The following is a 21,295-nucleotide window of genomic DNA, read 5'->3' as shown; positions in this document are numbered from 1 at the left end:
CCTGACCTTTCATTTGTTTACAGTATATCTATAAAAATCAGGCTAGCAGAATTGAATAATAATACATACATATAATTAATATATAAAAATAATATTATTAAAATATCTTTAATAATGATTTATAAAATTAATATATAAAAATAATATTATTAAAATATCTTTAATAATGACTTATAAAATATATTCTGACTAATCAAAATTTTGACCATTTATTATTGTCCGTTTATTTATATAGTATTATAAAAAAACAAATTACCTAGAAGGTTTGAGTTAGTTGAAAAGCGGCTGTTTCACGCAATCTCTATAAGTGAAGCTTTCAATAACTATTGGTCCAACTCTATGGGCCATTGATCTAAAACACATTGAGGCTTTATATATGAACATTTCAAAGTTCGTAAAAAAATTGTTTGTTTTGTTGTCCCCATAATTGGTACCTACACACACGATGATGCAGTAGGATGTCCATACAATCTCCCAAACATTTGGGGTTTAATTCTCAACTATAATAGATGCAACCATTTTACCACTTGCACTTTTAGATTTATCCTAATACTTCCGGCTTTCAAAATAAATCGGTAAAAATCAGAAACCTCAATTACCCAAAAAACCTTGTTTGTAACAACTGCAACAATCGAACGAAATAAGTGCTCTATATCGATTTGTAAAGTTTTCAATCGCATCCCCACTTGTTCTGTTTGTTTCTAGCTCTAACAGCCAATTGCTTGATGACAAAATGAATGCTACTTTCATCCGTTCTCCATAAACCCCAACATTAGAGACTGAACAAGGGTGCAGACAGAATTCAAATAAGGACAGCAGCAACACCAGCAAAAATACCACCTCTCAAGCAATAGCATACTCACAGCATTCTACAAATTGTTCTTTGAAATGGCTAGAAGAATTTAATGGTTCTTGGCTGAGAAATTTGCCCGGCAGCAACAACAAATTTAGAGCAAGATAAACAGAGCGTGCTATGGAATAGTTTTGCAGCAAATCTAGGGACTGATATTTTTTTTACAAACCATAATGACTTTGCAGAGTAGTGTTGATTCAATAACGCTGAATCTGAAAGGATAAAAAGACAGATGAGAGTCACAGATGGATATTTTACTGGCCATGTGATCGTACGACATTCAAGATGTTAAACAAAATAGAGTTCAGACAGATTTTACATGCAGATATGACCACTCAACATAAGCACGTTCAGATGCAAAATATTATATCGAGTGAAAAAACAATATGACAAGACTACTTGTCATCTGCTTTGAGGAAAGGGAGGTGTGTCCATTAAATGCTAAGATAAGAGGATTTGAGAAACAACCAGATGTGTACGACCATAATGCAAGTACACGAATTGAGTCCATTAAATGCTAAGATAAGAGAACCTCGATAGCATTTTGAAGGTAAGTCAACAGGACAGCTCGATGAAGAGAACTTCACTCCCTGCAATATTTGGCAGATGAAAAAACTATTACGTCATAGCATCAGATGCAGTTAAAGTTTCAGATGCCCACTAGTATTACAAAAAATCTTCTCTACCACACAGAAATAGTAGGGTTTTAGTATTCAAGATTACGCAGTCATTAGTGGGCTGTTAAGGTTAATAATTAAACTTAAAAAGCATTTGTAGACTTCAAGGCTAAGAATTGAACTTCCCAATCTTTCACACATTTTATCAGAAATCCAGTCAGTAGTGTCCAATTGAACGCATGATCGTAGGACAGATATTCCTGAGGTACTTTGCAAAATTATATTGTAAAAATCATAATTTTCTGTAGCTAAATATAATAGCATCTGAGGAAGCTTCTAATGGAACAATAGAATATCAATGAGCATCTAGAAGTGCATCAACATTGTTCTGAAAAATGGAATATGTTTCCAGTAAAGATGAACTGAGCTGGAGAGAATCAAGCGAAAATAGATGCTGTAGGCTCCTGCTAGAGTAATTCAAGATGATGACACAGGGAAGACAGCAACTCGAGCTTGTTGAGAACCCATCAACTGACTATATTTGTCTTTTAATGGCATCGCATTACACAAACAAATATTTCATGAATAGCTCTCCACTACAGGCACGTACAATGAAGGATGAGTAGATCCTAAATCTCTATCACACTGTCTTAATAACCACATAATTTTGCCGTCCAACTTCACATATTGATCAACTGTAATCATTTTATTGGTCAAAACCTCCACGGTGACTACTATTTTTAGAAATAAATTAATGAATTTAACAACTAGTGATTGATTAAGGAGGCTATGTTTATTTTGCAAAACCATCATTAGCCATGAGCACAATTTTGGAGAATGGTATTTCACTATACCATTTCTATTATACCATGCATGTAGAAATATAATCTTAAGAAACTATCTGACGCCGAGCAGAATATAGATTATTCTGGGACGTGAAGTTACAAAGGGATTAAGAAGAAACAAAAGAGAAATAATGAAATAAGAAATAGCTCAAGATAGGTTTTAAAAAACCTTTTTGAGAAAATAAGAGCGGGAAATAAAGAACAAAAGAGATATAACCGTAACATGGTTTAAGCGAAACCAATTGATTCAATATCAAAATAACTTGTCCTCAAACATCATCTAAACATATGTTTATATAGCTCTCAAATCCCTCAAAAAAACCTGATGTGGACGCTTTTGTTGGATGCCACTATAATCGGAAGCAAATTACTAGTTTGGAATAAATCTGCTACTACCTAATTAGCTACTAAATAAATCTGTTACTGTCTATTTGGTTACTGTCCAAATTTTGCTACTACCCAAATTTGCTACTGTTATAGGTAGAAATAAATAAAGGGCATTTATTTATTTGATTCCTTGTTTCCTTTAGGGATTGTCTTTTCCTTTTTCTCCTTGAATAATACATGCAATTAACTCCTTATAAAAGGAGTGTTATTATTAATGAAGGCGGAAAAAAAATTGAGTAATTGGGACTCTGTCTAGGACGAGTCTTTCCTCCTCCCTTTCCCCCTTACGTGTTGCATGACCAAGTACGGGTTCGGATCTCGACTTGTGACTCGATCCTATACTCGGGACCATATCAACTTGGTATCAAAGCCGATCATGGGTGGCACGGATCCGATCAGATCCAAACTCGATGACTTCATGGAGAAATTGGCCTCACATCAGCAAGTTTTTATGGAGTAAATCACCTCCTGCCAGCAAGGACTAGAGTAGCAGATTGCCGAGATTTCCCGTACTGTTCAAGATGCTAGACGATGACCTTTGCCCACTGCAGACAGCCCTACCAGCGCAGAATAGGGCCCTTTTAGAGGCTCGAGGGTCAGACCTAAACTGCCAACTAGCGGCACCATGACTCTGCGATACTCAAAGATGGAGTTCCCCACCTATTCTGGAGAAGGGGATCCACTGAGCTGGGTTAAAAGGTGCAAAAAATTCTTCACCAACCAAAGGACCACAGAGGCTGACAAGGTTGGCCTTGTTGCCTTCCACTTGGTAGAGGAAGCCCAACTTTGGTTTGATCAGTTAGAGCAAAAAGAGTCAGAGATGACTTGGAAGCAGTTCAGAAACCACTGTCATATCCTCTTGGGCTCGCCTCTAAGCAACAACCCTTTAGGAGAGCTAGCAAATATAAAGTAGACAGGCTCTGTAGAAGACTACCAGCGCCAATTTCAATCTCTCCTTGCCCGAACCTCGGACCTCCGACCCCAACAACAGGTTGACTTGTCCAGGGCTAGTTGAAGATCTTCATATCGACATTGAGCTATAGAAGCCTGGAAATCTGGGCATTGCAATGAATATGGCCAAGGCATTCAAACGAAAGCAATGCTTCCATCGAGGCGGGCGCCCACTGCGTACAAATGAGGCGGAAGCACATCCAAGTTTAAACCTAGCAATGGAGGCCCTCCTGTAGCAAAGACCAAGGCCATAGGGGACAACAGCAAAGGGACTCCACCTACCTCATTCTTCAAGCATCTATCCTGCGCGGAGATGGTAGAACGAAGAGCTAAAGGTCTCTGTTTTAATTGCGACGAGTCTTACTCCACAGGTCACAAGTGTAAGCGCCTATTGTGGGTTGAAGTACCGGATGATGATAGTGAAGGTGAGGAAGAGGGGGAGACGCACCCAGAAATTGCCCTCCATGCTATCAGTGGGGTTAGAAACTCACAAACAATGCAGCTGTTGGCCGCATCACATGGGATACCTGTCTCGGTATTGATGGATTTAGGAAGCACACACAACTTCGTGCGTGAAGGGCTAGTGCCGGACCTGAAGGTGGAGATTCAAAAGCGACCGGGTCTGAAGGTATGTGTTGCCAACGGAGAGCGTGTGCCAAGCTTAGGTCTCTGCAAGTCGGTACCTTTACAGGTGGGCAAAGATACTTTCTCTGTTGATCTCTATATGCTTCTGTTGGAGAGGTTTGGCATGGTTTTGGGAGTTAAATGGTTGCACACCCTAGGCCCCATTATATGGGACTTCCGTTCCCTGACAAAGTTTGTCCTAACGGGCAAGGAGGTCCTCTAGCGTGATCACCCATTGAAATCGAAGCCAGGTACAACCATGATACGCAGCGAGGAATTCATGGGAAACAAACTAGAGTCATTGCTTGAGGATTACGATGACTTATTTCAAGAACTGCGGGCCTCCCTCCACCTCGAAACTGTGATCACCGTATCACGCTCTTGCCAGGATCCGCCCCCGTGGTGGTCCACCCTTATCGCTACCCGCAGCTGCAGAAGGATGAGATCGAGCGACAATGCACTCAGATGCTCATCCAGGGTATCATCTGCCCTAGTAAGTCGCATTTTTCGTCATCAGTTCTTCTGATAAAAAAAACAGGATGGCTCGTGGCGTTTCTGTATCGATTATCGTGAGCTCAACAACTGTACAGTTAAGGACAAGTTTCCCATTCCAATAGTGGAGGAATTACTTGACGAGCTCCATGGGGTGCAATACTTCACCAAACTAGACTTGCGCTCCGGATACTACTAGATTCGGATCGACCCGAGGGATATCGAGAAGACAGCCTTCCGTACCCACCATGGACACTTTGAGTTCCTGGTCATGTCGTTCGGCCTCACCAACGCCCCGTCAACCTTTCAAGCACTAATGAATGAAGTCTTCCAGCCATATCTCCGTAAGTTCGTTTTGGTTTTCTTCGATGACATCTTGATCTACAATCCCACGAGGGATACTCACTTGGGACATTGTCGGCTTGTCTTTGAATTTTTAAAGGCTAACCTTTTATTTCTAAAAAATCCAAGTGTTCCTTTGGTCAGTCCCAAGTATCCTACTTGGGTCATGTTATCCATTCCCGAGGGGTCGAGGTGGATCGCAACAAAATCCAAGCGATTGAGGAGTGGCCCAGACCTCAAACTTGCAAAGCTCTCAAGGGATTTCTCGGACTAACAGGCTACTACCGCAAATTCATCCAAGCTTATAGGCAAATCACAACCCCTCTCACGAGTTTTCTTAGGAAGAATGCATTCCAATGGTCCCAAGTGGCTGAAGAGGCATTTGGGCAATTAAAGAAGTCCCTATCAGAAGCACCAGTGCTTAGTTTGCCTAATTTTTCCGAATAATTTGTAGTAGAGTGACGCTTCAGGGAGTGGATTTGGAGCAATTCTTCAACAACTAGGGCACCCCATTGCTTTCTTCAATCGAAAAATAGCAAAGCATCATCTCAAATTAGCAGCATATGAACGAGAACTCATTGGTTTGGCCAAAGCCGTTATCCATTGGAGGTCGTACCTGTGGGGTCGCCACTTTCTGATACGAACAGACCATTATAGTTTGAAGTACTTGTTAGAGCAGCGCATCACCACATCACCCCAACAACATTGGATTAGCAAGCTAATGGGCTTCGACTTCAAGGTGGAATTTAAAGCGGGCCATTTGAATCGTGCCACAGACACCTCTCCTGATGTCACGAGGAGGAACCTATTATAATGGCTCTTTCTATTCCCTGTGGAGAGATCTTTGATAAGATACGAAGCGAAGTGAACTCTAATTCTGAGTTGTTCGGGTTACTACGCCGGGTTCAAAGTGGAGAGGAGGGGCCCGAGTGGGAAACTCGGGATGGCTTAATCTTCTAAAGGGTCGGGTTTTCCTTCTCGGCAAATCTCTGCTGCTTTCCACAGTGATCGTAGTTTTTCATGAGGCGGGACATGCGGGGATACAGAAGACATTACACCGACTTCTATTGGCCAGGTATGAAGTGGGATATCTTGACCTTTGTGCGACAATGTGTTACCTGTCAGCGCAACAAATGGCAGAACTTGCAACCAGCAGGTCTACTTCAACCTCTTTCCATCCCTGAACAAGTATGGGCAGACATCTTCATGGACTTTATTGAGGGTCTTCTGAAAGTAAAGGGTAAATCAGTCTTGTTTGTAATTGTGGACCGTTTATCCAAGTATGCTCATTTCATTCCCCTAGACCATCCGTATACAGCAATCTCAGTGGCTACGATCTTCTTTACTGATATATTCCACCTCCACGGAATGCCTGAATCTATTGTTTCTGATTGTGACAAGGTTTTCCTTAGCTTCTTTTGGCGAGAATTGTTCCGACTTTGTGGAACCAAGCTATCTTTTTCTTCAGCCTACCACCCACAGACTGATGGACAAACGGAGGTAGTTAATCGTACCATTGAAATGTATCTGCTCTGTCTTGTTGGGGATCAACCGCAGAAATGGCTTGAATGACTTCCATGGGCTGAGTATTGCTACAACACATCTTTCCATATTGTTAGTTAGAGCCCTAGAGCCAATCATTTGATGATTGTTGTATGGACTCGTTGTATCATATTCTTGTATATAAATAAAGACATTTGTTTTTGGTTATTATACTTACTTGTATTGGTGCCAAATAACTAAGTATAATAGCGTCCTTGAGTAGAAGGTTCTTACCTATATCAATCGATTGGTTGAATCGATAGTGAGATGATATAGGGAACACTACTCTTAATCATTCCTAGTCAAGTATTAGCATTCAAGGACAATGTTAATGCGACGAGACTAGCATGTAGGTCAACTCGATGACTTGATCTCACAAGTCATGGATATGGAGATATCAAGTTGACACATGGGTATGCATTAGAGAATGTATACTGAATGACCCGCCATGAGAAAGTATCATGGATCGTTATATGAATGTCATATACTTTCTCATGTGGCTATTAGTATGACTATTAGTCCTTGGACCTGAAGTCACCATGGTTCCCTACATAAGGAGTTGCATATTTTGGCTTCGTCAAACGTCACCCGTAACTGGGTGGACTATAAAGGCGATTACTGGGTATGTAACAAATTATGCGGAAGGATGTGAGTGATGTAGATGGGATCTATCCCTCCTATATGACGGAAGTGACATCGATATTCTTGATAGAGTGAGACCACTAAGTGCATGGTCATGCCCAAATGAGTCAATATGAGATATTGAGCTCATTTGATTAAGTGAGTCTACTTGGGATTCAAGATTTAGATTGATTAGAGAATGACACGGTCTATGCCTCACATTGATCAATCTAGATGTCAAGGATAGAAGGACACTTGTCATATATTGTGAAGAGTCACAATTAGTAGTCACAAGGTGATGTTGGATCTCAACATTCTTATAACTTGGATAGTAATGATGTGTTGCTAGATACCGCTCATTACTTATGCTTCTAAATGGATTTAGGAGCATTGCCAATGTTATAAGAACCTATAGGGTTACACACAAAGGGCAATTAAATGGAGATTAGGTTCATTTGATGAACCTAAAGAATTAGGTTCATGTGATGAATCAAATTGGATTAAGAGTAATCCAAAGTAAACTAATTGAGTTGGACTCAATTTGGTTCATGTGTTAAATGAGTCTAATTTGGACTTAGACTCATTGAACCAATTTAATTCAATGAATAGAGATTCATTAAATTAAAATTGACTTGAACCAATGGTTAGATTAGATCAACCAAGGGAGAGAAGTGGTCAAGTTTGACTTGACTTAAGTAGGAAGATGAAGAGTCAAGTTTTGACTTGACCAATGCCACATCATCAAGGCTTCTTTATTTGGTCAAGTTTGACTTGACCAAATGTCACCTCATGGAGGAGATCAAGAGACTTGACTCTTGATATTCCATGGGAATTTATAAGCCTAAAGTGGTCGGCCACTTGGGAGTTACACAAGGTGAGAATTCATTCTCATTCATTTCTTCTTCTTCCTCTCTAGGTTTCTTCTCCCCCTTTCCTCCTCTTTGGCCGAACCTTACAAAGGTGCTAGCACACCTGTGTTAGGTTTCTCCATCTCTTGCTTGTGTAGATACACATAGAGGAGTATCTACTTTGATACTCTCGAGATCCGGTGAACCGTGGACGAGCGGGATTAAGCGAAGGGCTTCGCATCAAGGGTAAATTCTTATCTTGTAGATCTAAAGTAGATCTAGGCTTAGAAAACTCGTACGTGAAAGTTTTACGAAATTTTATTTCTTCGCACGGATATGTGGCATGGGAATTTCGGGGTTTCCACAACACAAAAAGCGATTTTTGCGGCCCGAAAAACCCAACACATACTGCTTTGGGGGCTACACCATTTCAGCTAGTGTACGAACGAGAGCCCCCTCGTCTCCTATCTTATTCTGGAGGCTCTACTTGTATTGCTAGTAGATTGCGCCTTGATGGAGAGGGATGAGGTGCTTCAGGTGGCGAGGACACATTTACTGCAATCCCAACAGCGGACCAAATTGGCTTTTGACTCCTCTCACCGTGAATTGAGCTTTGCAGTGGGTGACTAAGTCTGGCTACACCTACAATCGTATCGTCAACTATCGGTGGCTCGCCAACGTCATCACAAGTTGCTTCCCAAATATTTCAGTCCATTTCAGGTGGCAGCACGCATTGGGTCTATTGCTTACAGACTTGATTTACCGCCTGATAGCCACATCCATGATGTTTTTCACGTCTCATTGCTAAAGCCATAAAAGGGCTTTCCACCAGATAATGCGGGAACCTTACCTCAGATGTGTGAAGGCCAAGCTTTACCTGTTCCAGACAATTCTGCGCAGCCGTCTTAACAGAGGGACACGGGAGTACTTAGTGCATTGGGCAGGTTCCTCCATTGAAGATGCTACTTGGGAACCGACCGGGAAGTTCCTCTCCGTCTACCCAACCTTCGAGCTTGAGGACAAGTTCAACATCGAGGGGAGTGATGATGTGGACGCCTTTGTTGAACGCCACTATAATCGGAAGCAAATTACTAGCTTGGAATAAATCTGCCTAATTAGCTACTGAATAAATTTGCTACTGCCTATTTGGTTACTATCCAAATTCTGCTATTGCCCAAATTTGCTACTATTATAAGTAGAAATAAATAAAGGGCATTTATTTATTTGATTCCTTGTTTCCTTTAGGGATTGTCTTTTCCTTTTTCTCCTTGAATAGTTCATGTAATTAACTCCTTATAAAAGGAGTGTTATTATCAATGAAGAGGGAAAGAAAATTAAGTAATTGGGACTCTGTCTAGGACGAGTCTTTCCTCCTCCCTTTCCTCCTTACGTGTTGCATGACTAAGTATGGGTCCGGATCTCGACCTGTGACTCAATCCTACACTCGGGACCATATCAAAATCTAAATAGAAAAATAACCAACTAGACTTATTCTCTAAGATTTAAAATAAATTAACTATCAAGACTCGGTTCCAAAGATTTAGGACAAAATTAAATATAAAAAATTAACTAAACTTAATTAACGGATAACTACTTTAAAAAAACCCAATTTTAAATTCTCTCCTGCATCACTATCTAATTTTTGGTCCTACTTAATTACCATATGGCCTCCAAACATATCAAAGAGATGTTTGGACAACATAAAATGGGCTATCCTCCAAGTAGATTGCCATGAATTTTCTTAATTCCAAAACTGTCTTTCTGATTGCACCAAATGATGGCTTTAGTGAGATTTAAATAGATATTCACCTATGGTAATGACACATTTCCAGATTAGCAGAACTTCAAGTATTCAATCTTCCTCCAGGTCTTAAATAGAGCGACTTAACTATAACATTAGGAAACTCAATTGGAACAACATAAATAGGAGCTCAAACTAAACAATTTATGAAAAACAAGTAATGAATGAATGGGAGGGAAACGAAGGTACCATTTGATGAGAGATCCAAAGAGAAAATGCTGCATGATGGGGACTTTTTCGAGTACCTCGGCCTTGTACATCTTCAACATCCCACTGTTCACCTTGCTCCATGTAGGAACACCACTGATATCATCGAGCATGGGCGAATGCTCTGCAAATACCCCCTTCTTCACCTTTTTCACAAACGCCACACACGCCAAGTACATGTAATCATTTGAGAAATTGTCAAGAATGTCCTGGTTATGAATTGATTTCGGCTTCATGTACTTGTGATCGATCAGCTGGGCGGATCCAAATATAAAAGGGAGGAAGTGGTAGTCATCGAGCCCCCACACGCCATGCGATCCAGCTGGTTCGAGGCTGTAGGTGATCTGGAGTCTCCGCATAAGATCAAGGTAGGTGGAGAAGACAAGGAGGACTAGAGCCGGATACTCCTCCTCTTTGATGAGCTCGAGACGGGCGAGGCAGTAGAGGAAGGCGGCGAAGTTGGTCTCATGGCCAGTGCCGTAGTCGATTCGGTAGGCGTTGCCGAAGGAATCAAGAAAGTACGGAAGGAGCTCGTCCGCGGCGGGACGGAACTCGTCGGACTCGGGAAGGAGGGCGAGAACGAGACCGTGGCCCTCGTCAGTGAGGCGGGCGTGCCAAGTCCGGTAGGCTGGATTTCCGTAGCGGGAGGAGTGGGGGAGAGGGGGGATCTCGTCGATCCATCGGGCGAGGGTTTGAAGAAGGGAGAGGATGCCAGAGAGGGTGGCGGAGAGCGGGGAAGGGACAGGATCGGAGATTTTGCGGCCGCGGACGGAGTGGGAGAGAGAAGCAATGAAGCCAAGGAAGTGACGGCCAGAGGTGGATGAGTGGAAGCGGCGGATGTCGTCAGGAGAGGAGATGCGTTTGCACGGGACCTCAAAATGATAGGGGGGATCGGCAGGGGGGACAGGAAGAGGAAGGGGGACGGGGGCGAGGACGATGGAAGCCGTAGCCATGGGGGCGTTGATGGCGGGGGCGCGGATGGGGCGGTAGGCCGGGGGAGGGGAGGACTCGGACCACGGAGGAGGGGATGACCAGGAGGCCGTGGCGCCGTCGCAAGCGGCGCATGATGAACATATCACCGGAAAAGAATGGGTAGCGGTGGGGGAGGAAGAGGAGGGAGGAGGTGCGGCGTCGGAGTGATCGGAATCGGTCATTCTGGAAAGGAAAAAAAGCAGAAGAGGGGTGGAGAGACGAGCGGTTGTCGAGTCGCAGATGTATTGTCCAAATTAAGCCCGTGGGCCAGTTTATTATGTCCGTGAGGCTTGGCGAAAAGCTGTGAAGCCCAGGCCAGGCCCTGATGTCCACAGCCCAGGCCGTGATGTCAGCTCAGCGCAGTGCTGCGTCGGACCGGGAAGGTCCAGACCGCTTGGTGCTGCTAGTGTTTCTTTCCCTATCTTTCCAAAAAACACTTTTGCACTTATATGCTAAAGTATATTGTATCAATATTATAATTTAATTCTTAGCAACTTATATAATCTTAAAATTACATTGTGAATATCTTTTTTTTTAACTTATAAAATGTTTGCTAAAAATCTATTTTAGAAAGGTTGTTTTACCTTAACAGACCTTGGTGATCTAATAAATATAATAGTAAAATATATTATTAATTGAAATTGAAAACAGAGAATATACATATATCTCAGTTGTTTTTTCCGATCCTTATATAGAATTAATATGCCATAAAAGGTAACACTTTTACAAAATAATAAAGAATATTAATTTACTAATCCAAAATTATATTTGTAATATTTTCATATAATTGTTTTAAAATATTTATTATTACTGTTTAAATTTACATTAAAACAATGAATGAAGTAATACACGTCAATGATAGATTTTGTTATTAAATGTTTAATTTTCCCAATATGATAAAACTATTATAAAATATCTAGAAAATGGAAAGAATTTAAAGAGAAGAGAAGAAGAATTTTATTTCTCTTGGATGGTATCCCATGAGATTATAAAGATGTCTATTTATAGACTTTGTGAGAAGTAATAAAAGGCATCCCTATATTATTAATATGGTAACCCAAAAGCCAATGATCACTCTTGAATATGGTAATCTAAAAGCTTTTTTTTTATGATCCCAATATATCACATTATGTCATATCAACATTTTAAATATCTATTTAAACATCTTCAAAAGTTAAAGCTTTAAATGACTTTTATGTGGTTGAATTCATAACATATAATTGCATGACTACATGCATATTGCATCAATATTAAGACAAAAAAAATAGTTTTGAAATTTTATTACGGCTCTTGAACTATAAAATTCAAACATTACACCCACAATGGTTAGAATATTTTTATTCAGCTTTTTCATTTCACAAACTTCTTCAAAAACCTTGTATCATAGATATCCTAATAGTCATTCATGAATGCAATCATTCATTAAAAAGTGGCATCCTCAATAAATGCATATCATTTATGACACTCTCCCTTGGATGTCTATTGTATAAAGAATATGTCTCGTTAAAACCTTACTAGGAAAAAATCCAGTGGGATAAAAAACTCTAGTGAAGGAAAAAGAGTACATCCTTCCTTATACATATATTTTGATATTACACTCCTCCTATATAAGTCATCATTTAATATCTAATGGTGTCCCCTCGGATGGGTCTAATGGTGAGCGCATGAGGTGTTGCCACCATGAGATCTGGGGTTCGAATCTCGCCAAAGTCAAGGTAAATACTTCCCTTATGTGCTAGTCATTATTCCAAAGGCTAGTAGTCGCCCGTGATTTACCTCCTCCATGTTGGCCCTGGGACGGATTGGCGGGGGCGCTGGGGGCGAGTGTATTCGCCTTTTGCCACCTTCATTTAATATCTTTTGGATATCAGATTCCAATCTTATAAATCAATTTCTCAAATAATGTAGTTGGTAATGCTTTTGTGAATAAATCTATAAGATTCTCACTTGATTGAATTTTATGTATGTCAATATCTCCACTTTATAGTAGATCATATGTGAACAATAATTTTGAGGAAATATGTTTCATTCTATCGTCGTTAATGTATATGCCTTTTAATTGAGAAATGCAAGCTGCATTATCTTCATAAAGTATCGATGGAGTTTTCTTGTCCATTAATAAACCGCATGATTCTTGAATGTGATAAGTCATTGGCCTTAACCACACGCATTCACGACTTGCCTCATGGAGTGCAATTATTTCAACATGATGTGATGAAGTAGCAGTTATAGTTTGTTTCATAGATCTCTAAGATATCACTGTTCCACCATATGTGAATATATAACCTAATTAAGACCTGACATTGTGTGGATCAGATAAGTATCTTGCATCTACATACCCAATTCATTTTGCATTTGACTCATGAGGATAAAATAGATCCATATTAATTGTTCCTTGGAGATATCGAAAATATGTTTAATTTCGTTTCAATGTCTTTTTGGTTGGAATAAAACTATATTTTGCTAATGAATTTACAACAAAGGTAATATCATGTTGAGTATTATTAGCTAGATACATTAAAACACCAATTGCACTTAAGTATGACACTTTAGAACCAATAATTTTCTCATTATCATCTCGAGGACGGACTCGAATTGTAGGCCGAGACAAAATTTAGTCTTATCAATATCTTTCATTTCGAATTATGTCTTTAAATAATTTATTACATTTGAGATCTCTTCATAAGTGCCAATAATATTTAAGTTATCAACATATGCAACATATACATTGATTATCAAAAAAACTATATATATAATCCTTTTTTTAATAAATATTCACTAAGACGATTGTACCACATATGCTCAGATTATTTTAAAGATTATAAAAATATGTATAATCTAATAGAAAATAATTCTCGAGAATTGCGTGCTTCTTGCATCCTTAATCATTCTGGGATTTTCATGTATATGTTATTATTTAGTGCACAATATAAATATATCGTAACAACATCCATCATTTGCATATATGAAGTCTTCTCTGTGCTACTAAACCAATAAGATAATGAAAAATAATATCGTCCATTATAGGAAAATATGTCTTTTCATAATTAATCCCAAGTCTTTATGAAAAACCTTGTGCAACTAGTTGAGATTTGTATCATTCAATCTCATTTTTCTCATTTCTTTTCTCTATGAATACCCATTTATATCCTATTAGTTTAACACCTTTAGGTGTTTTTATAATAGGCCCCAAACCTCACGTTTTGAGAGAGATGTTAGTTCTATCTAAATTATTGCATCCTTCCATTTTGGCCAATCCCTTCTTAATTGACGTTCCTTTAAAGTCATAGGGTTAAAGTCTTCATTCAGAATATCAATTGTCATATTGTATGCAATATTTCATCAATATTTGTATTTGCTCGATCCCATGTTCTCATTGTAGAAATGTAATTGATCGATATTTCTTGATTATCTCGTTCACCTTCTTCTAGAAGTTTTTCTTCTTGAATCAAATTATTTCCTTTTTCTATAGGATCAATCTTTTCATTTGTTCCTCTTTCTTTTGAGGGTTTTTATCCTTAGACATCATTGGTCTTCCACGCTTCAAGTATGGTTTAGATTCATTTGTTAGGAGCAGTTATTCAGAGACATCAAGTCTGATAGGAACATTTTCTACAAGAATATATGATTTTGTTACTCATTTGGATTAAAGAAATTATCTGGTAATTGATTTGCAATCTGTTGCAAATGAATGATCCGTTGAACTTCTAGTTCACACTATTTTGTGCAAGGATCGAGATGACATAAGGATTGATTATTCCAGGTAATCTCTTTTTCTAACTTTTCTTTCCTAGTATTATCTACACCTAAAGTTGGGAAAAAAAATCTCAACAAATCGACAATCAAGAAATCTAGTAGTAAAAACATCTCCCATCACAGCTCAAGAAATTTGATAATTAAAGGAGAATCAAAACCAACATAAATGTCTAATTTCCTTTGAGGCCCCAGTTTTGTTTTATGAGGGGGAGTAACGGGGACATAAATTACACATCCAAAAGTGTGTAAATGAGAGATATTAGATTCTCGTCCAGAGACCAATTGTAAAGGGGAAAAAAGCTTGAGAACTAGTGGGTCGAATGAGAGATAATGCTGGTACATGTAAGAATGCATGTCCCCAAGCATGAATGGGAAGGTTGGTTTTCACTATCAATTAAAAGCTTTTAATAAATGACTCTGCAAGGTCATTTTGAGTATGAACATAATAAGCTTACAGGATGTTCAACCTTTATACCAATAGACATGCAACAGTTATTAAATGCTCAAGAAGTAAATTCTCCAGGGTTATCAAGGAGGATTGTTTTGAAGGGATACTTAGGAAATTGTGCTTGTAATCAAATTATTTGAGCAAATAATATCAAAAACGTAAGATTTCTAGTTGATAATAAGCACACACATGACCATGTTGTAGATGCATTTATTAAAACTATGAAATATATGAATGGTTCACATGGTCGGTGAATTGACCCACATATATCGCCATGTATCCGATTTAAAAATTCAAGTGATTAAATTCCAATTTTACTTGGTAACGGTTTTATTATCAATTTGCCTTAATAACATACCATACATGCGAATTCATTATATTAAAGAATCTTCATGTTCTTCAATAGATGTCCAGAAGAGTATTCAATGATTCTTCGCATCATTACCTATCCAGGATGATCTAGCCTATCATACCATAAAAGGTATTTATTTTGGCTAGTAAACTTTTGGTTTACTATGATATTTATTTCAATTGGTTTAATATATGTATAATAAAGACCAAAAGAGAATATAGACAGTCTTTCTAAAACTTATTTATGTTCTATTTTAACATTAGTAATGCATAAATATTCATTATTTCCCATATTGGTTGTTTTAATATGATAGTAATTAAGAAGACTATCTTCGAAACTTAATAGATTTCAATGGGATTTGGGTGAAAATAATGCATTACTGATCAAGAAATTAGTCCCTTCTGGTAGTAAAATGTTTGTTTTACCGAAGCCTTCGATTAGGGTTATACTACCAGGTATAATAGTCACATTTTGCTTTTTCATAATAAGATGAGAGAAATATCTTTTGTTTTAGAGAATTGTATGTATAGTCGCACTGTCTAGGAGACAAAAAACCTCATCTTCAAGCTTTGATCCAAGTTTAGATGCAATAATATCCATAGGTCTTCAAATAAATAAATAATGAACTTGAATTTATTTAATGAATGAAAACAATTATATTAATTAAAATCACCAAATTCAGCGCTATCAGGAAAATCACAACTTGTAATTGGGGCAAATTTTCAAAATCCTCAAAAACATTAAAAGGGTCATCATTTTGAGATTGAGCATTTCCCTCCACATTATTCTTCTTTTCCTTCAATAAAGTTTCATAAAGCTCGATAAGATGCTTTGGCATAGGACACTAAACATTTCATAAAGCTCGATAAGATGCTTTGACATTATTCTCAGCATTCTGATTAGATCCACCTTTTCCTTGTTTCGTCTCATTATTTTTTCACTTCTAGTGGTTTAGATGTCCACCACGATCATTATGGTAAACATTTCAACTATGATGACGGCCACATCCTTGACCAAAATTCAAGGATTTTTATTAATAGCTCGTTATTTTGTTCAGCCACAAGTAAACAAGAAATCAATTTTGAGTACTTTTAAAACTCTTTTTCTTGATATTGTTGTTGTAGGAGTATATTCGAGACATGAAAAGTGAAGAGCATTTTCTCTAACATATTGCAATAAGTAACATTCTCTCCACATAATTTTAATTAAGAACTAATTTTAAAAATGACTGAATTGTACTGACTAACTAATTTAAATCTTGGAATCTCAAATGAATCTCATCATAACAAGCTTTAGGGAGTATTACCATTTTTAGTGGTTAAATCTTTCCTTCAAACTTTTCCGTAATTCAAGTGGATTTTTCACTATCAAATACTCGATTTTTAAATTTTCGTGGAGGTGGTTACGGAAAAAAATCATTACCTTGGCTCAATTTTGTAAAGTCTCTTTATTATTTTATTTAATTGCTTCTCTGAGTTCATTTGCATCCAAATGAATTCCAACATCAAGTATTCATGACAAGTAATTTTTTCCCCGAAATGTTGAGAACCACAAACTCAAGTTTGGTAAGATTTGACATAAATTACTATCACATAAGCACAAAAATAAACTAGAAAATAATATATACAAATGTTACTAAAATATATTATTAGTGACAATATGTTAAGAAAATTTTTTAAACAATAAGTATTGAAGTTAAAAAAAATTGACACAAGAGATGTTCAAAAAGAATCACAAGGAGCAACAACACAATATGATTAGCACATTTCTACTATATCATGTAAATTTCAAGAATGTCATTAGTGAGATAAATTAGGGAATAAATTCTTAATTAGTATATATATAGGAGGAGGATTAACTTGTTTATATAAAAGCAAAGCATCAATAGGCAAGACAATGATACTTACAAGTTGTGATTGTCTAAGATGATCTTGATGCTAAGCTTGTATAAAATTCGAGCAAAACTCATAATCTATTATAAAATATCTAGACAATAGAAAGAATTTAAAGAGAAGAAGAGAAGAAGAATTGTATTTCTCTCTTTGATTGTATGCCATGAGATTACAAAGATGTTTAGAAGTAATGAAAATACACCCCTATTTAATATGGTAATCCAAAAGTCAATGGTCACTCTTGAATGTGGTAATCCAAGAGCTAATGGTCATGATGATATCCACAATAATTGCATATCATTTATAACAAAAATAATAATTAAATTAAATTAATTGAAGTACACATTATTAAGACATGCATATAAAAATATGTATACTTAGTTTATGTTGATAAAATGCTGAAAAAAATGGAATTTAATTTCACAATGTGTCGGAAAAAAATGTTGCATCAAGTGAGATTAAGACATGCAACCACTAAAGTAGCATCATCTTTCACAATGAATTAGCTTCGTTAGACAAGTGGACAAGGAAACCATTGTTCTTGGCTGATTTCTTTATAACTCGTCATAGGGGAAACCTAACCTAACGATGGTCCATACAAAATCATATAATAATTGAATGTACAAAATCATCTCAAACAACTACAATTGGTCCCTTTGTTTCTAACAAGATTGTCTTCTAAAATAAGGGTATGGCCCATTTGAAACGTCAAATGCTCTTCTCTCTGAACTCTGAAGCTCAAATGTAGGATCAGAAATTTCATGCATCTTATATTTTAAATATTGGACATCAAGTTCACTGCATGCATGATGCATGCGCATCATCAATAGGCAAATTAAAGAAAACGCAAAGAACTTAGAAAGTGAAGAGAAGAAAAAGATAGCTAAAACAATTTACAAGAATCAGATATATGATTGCTTTAGCCACTTAGCTTGTTGTTGGCTCAATGATAGAACTAGATAGCTATGATTTGTGCACAAGACAAAGAACAGACATTATGCAATTCCTTTAATGGAGCAGCTGGCATGAATATTCTGAATGACAACTTATATATTTTATATCAATAAAATATATATATGTGCAATATATGCTGCTCCAACTGGAAACCACTTAAGACTATTTGAATGATACGTTCAAATCTGATTCAATTTAATCCTTCGGCATTATATTGAGACTGAGTGCATGGGACCAGCTTCAATAATCATGCAAGCACCACAGTTTTAGCTTTCGGCCATCACAGCTCTCTATTAATTGAGATAAAGACAAAAATAAGAAAAAGGCATCAATAAACTTCTCCCCGTTGTTAGAAAGTGATAAGAACGACTCACTCACATAGTCACATTACGCTGATGGTAAAAGTGAAGTGAACGATGATCTATTCGATGAGGAAACACAGGTTATCTATAATCTCTTGGCTGAAAAGTAGGATTGCTGGATTGCTGATCAGAAGAAAATAGTATTTGGAATGGTTGTTTATCGAATTTTTATATTTATCAGTTAGGTTGGAACCCACAGAATTCGCCAGAAGATTATAAACTGCAGCAAAATGCCTTTTCATCATTCCAACATGCAGTGGATTGAATTCTAGGTCTTCCACTTCATAATTACTATGATAATGATTGAATTCACAGTGATGTCCTGCCATGCTAGTGTTTCGTATTATCATACTTCATCAAGTCAAGCTATAATCTACGTGTTCTTGAATGGTTTGTAGATTTTTTTCCCCCACAGAAGTATAATAGATGTGGATTAAGTCAACAAGGAACACAAGGAAAGCCAATTTACTATTAATTAAACAGTACAAGGAACAGAGAAGAAGAAGAATAAACAAGGATGAACATATCTGACTCCGACGTCTTCAGAAACAGCAAAAATCCAACTATATATAAATGCAGATGTATACGATCATGGTACATAAGAAATAACAGCGGCGTGACTCTATTTTATTGTTCCATGATCGCTTCTTCGACAGCCTACACGAGGGGCTTACACTGCTTCGTCTTCGGGTCCCACATGGCAGGAAGCAGGTACTTCCTCCCCGCCAATCCGAGCGAGTTGTAGTAGGCCCCGGTCGTGGGGTCCACGAGCAGGTTCCCCGGATAGCCCGGGAAGGCGCCGGCGCCGAATATGCCGGTGCAGCTCGTGACCGCCTCATTGGGCATCGTCGGCGGGCCCTGGAAGTAGCCGTCTCCGTACGGATTGGTCACCGTGTCGGCCAGCAGCGTGGCCAGGCTGATGATGAGCCCGTCGACGCCGACGTCGCCGTTGGGCGGGACCAGGGGCCGCGTCTGCGGCCCGTATATCGGCTTCGCGAAAGGCCACGCGCACTCGCCGGGGCACTGCGTCGCCGGGTTGCCCACCCACAGGTACGCGTACCGGGAGCGGCCGCGCCGGCCGGCTCGGGCGTAGTCGTGGAAGCCGCAGCGACTGACGCAGAAGCCGTCGACGAGGACTTCCGGTGCTGTGAGGACGGCGGTGATGGAGGAGCGATGGGGGGCGGCGCGGGCGGCGAGGGTCACGAGGTCGGAGTGGGCGAGGGACTTACCGAGGGAGTAGGCGTCGTCGAGAAAGACCCGGCCGAGGGAGAGACGGATGGTGCCGACGGGGGAGTAGAGGAAGGTGGTGGACCACCAGGAGGCGACAGAGGGGGGTCGGACGGAGGTGGCAGAGAGGGATCGGACGAAGTCAGCGACGATGGAGCGTTGGGCGGGGGAGAAGCGGCCGTAGAAGAGGAGGTTGAGGGAGTAGTTGCCCTTGAGGAGGGCGCCTTTGTGGTAGTTGAGAACGAGGGGCTGCTGGGGGACGAGGAAGAGCATGCGGGGGACGATGGCGGAGGACTGCAGAGCGAGGAGGTGGAGGAGGGAGAGGAAGAGAAGCATAGAAGAAGGACGAGGAGCAGGGGAGAAAGCCATTGCAGAGTAGCTCATTATCGTGAGGAGCAGTGGAAGCAGAGCAACTAGTAAGAGGTTCTACTTCAAGACTATATATAATATAGGGGATACAGGAGCTTGCTAGTTAGGGATTACGCGCAGAACAGAGCAGTGACGGGCACGTCCATGAGTGCCACGCTAAATTTGATATACAATAGCAGCAAAAGTAAAAGGAAGGGAGAAAGGACATGAAACAGAGGGGGGCAAGCAATGTATGGGAAGGGCTTCACCCTGGGGAGGAACATTGCCTGCAATACTTTTACGATCAAAAAATGAAAGAAAAAAGAATGATCCGTTCACAAGTAAAAAACAGTGAGGATTCAAATTGCAAGTGTAAATACGTAATGAGTTCTCATTGTGTTATTTGCTTGTGGAGTTACTGATTTGGTTTTCTGATTTAGTCTGCTCTTTTACTAGTTAAGTTGGCTATGTAGTAAAAGGAGTCCCCAAATTAAAATTGCTTTGTTATCATACCTGTAGCGGTAGTGCCCGAACCCACGTCGCCATGTTTTGACAAATAATAATTCATATGATTTTTTTTTATATAAGTTAGTAATTGGTATACACATGACAACTAATAAATGGGGTTCAGGTACTGCTCTTTTCGAAAGCTAATGCCAATTAGCAACTCGTTTTTGAAGTTTAAATAGAATTGAATTAAACTTGTGCATGGGACCTGAACTATCTCTGCTTTTGTTGTGTTCTTGAAAATGATATATCTCATTTCAGCAAGACAAAACCAACTTTTGGAAAAGCTATACATTTCCCCAACAGATGTCAAGTTTGCTAACTTCTTCATGCTCATTATGACAGAG

The 21,295-nt window shown here is 38.9% G+C and overlaps 2 protein-coding genes across 5 annotated transcripts; both read right to left on the bottom strand.

The window, feature by feature from the left end:
* Positions 1-631: 631 nt before the first annotated feature.
* LOC122000846 (serine/threonine-protein phosphatase 2A activator-like) lies at positions 632-11,340 on the bottom strand. Of its 4 annotated transcripts, XR_006117230.1 has the most exons (4): positions 10,113-11,340; positions 1,386-1,443; positions 864-1,065; positions 632-779 (listed from the first exon to the last, which is right to left on the bottom strand). XR_006117230.1 is itself a non-coding variant. In XM_042555318.1 (2 exons), coding segments are annotated over exons 1-2 (1,173 nt in total). In that variant the 5' UTR covers positions 11,285-11,340; the 3' UTR covers positions 632-1,064. The 4 variants fall into 4 exon arrangements, 2 of the variants coding, with proteins under 2 accessions (XP_042411252.1, XP_042411251.1); XR_006117229.1 differs by having other exon boundaries at positions 632-1,065; XM_042555318.1 differs by lacking the exon at positions 1,386-1,443 and having other exon boundaries at positions 632-1,065.
* A 7,973-nt stretch (positions 11,341-19,313) lies between these two features.
* LOC122000847 (protein EXORDIUM-like 2) lies at positions 19,314-20,596 on the bottom strand. Its single transcript, XM_042555319.1, has one exon. It carries the CDS (start codon positions 20,475-20,477, stop codon positions 19,524-19,526), a length of 954 nt encoding a protein of 317 aa, XP_042411253.1. The 5' UTR covers positions 20,478-20,596; the 3' UTR covers positions 19,314-19,523.
* Between the last annotated feature and the right edge of the window lie 699 nt (positions 20,597-21,295).

The sequence above is a fragment of the Zingiber officinale genome, chromosome 7A (genome assembly GCF_018446385.1).
Source record: "Zingiber officinale cultivar Zhangliang chromosome 7A, Zo_v1.1, whole genome shotgun sequence".
Taxonomy (NCBI): Eukaryota; Viridiplantae; Streptophyta; class Magnoliopsida; order Zingiberales; family Zingiberaceae; genus Zingiber; species Zingiber officinale.
This window is presented reverse-complemented; position numbering and strand designations above follow the sequence as displayed.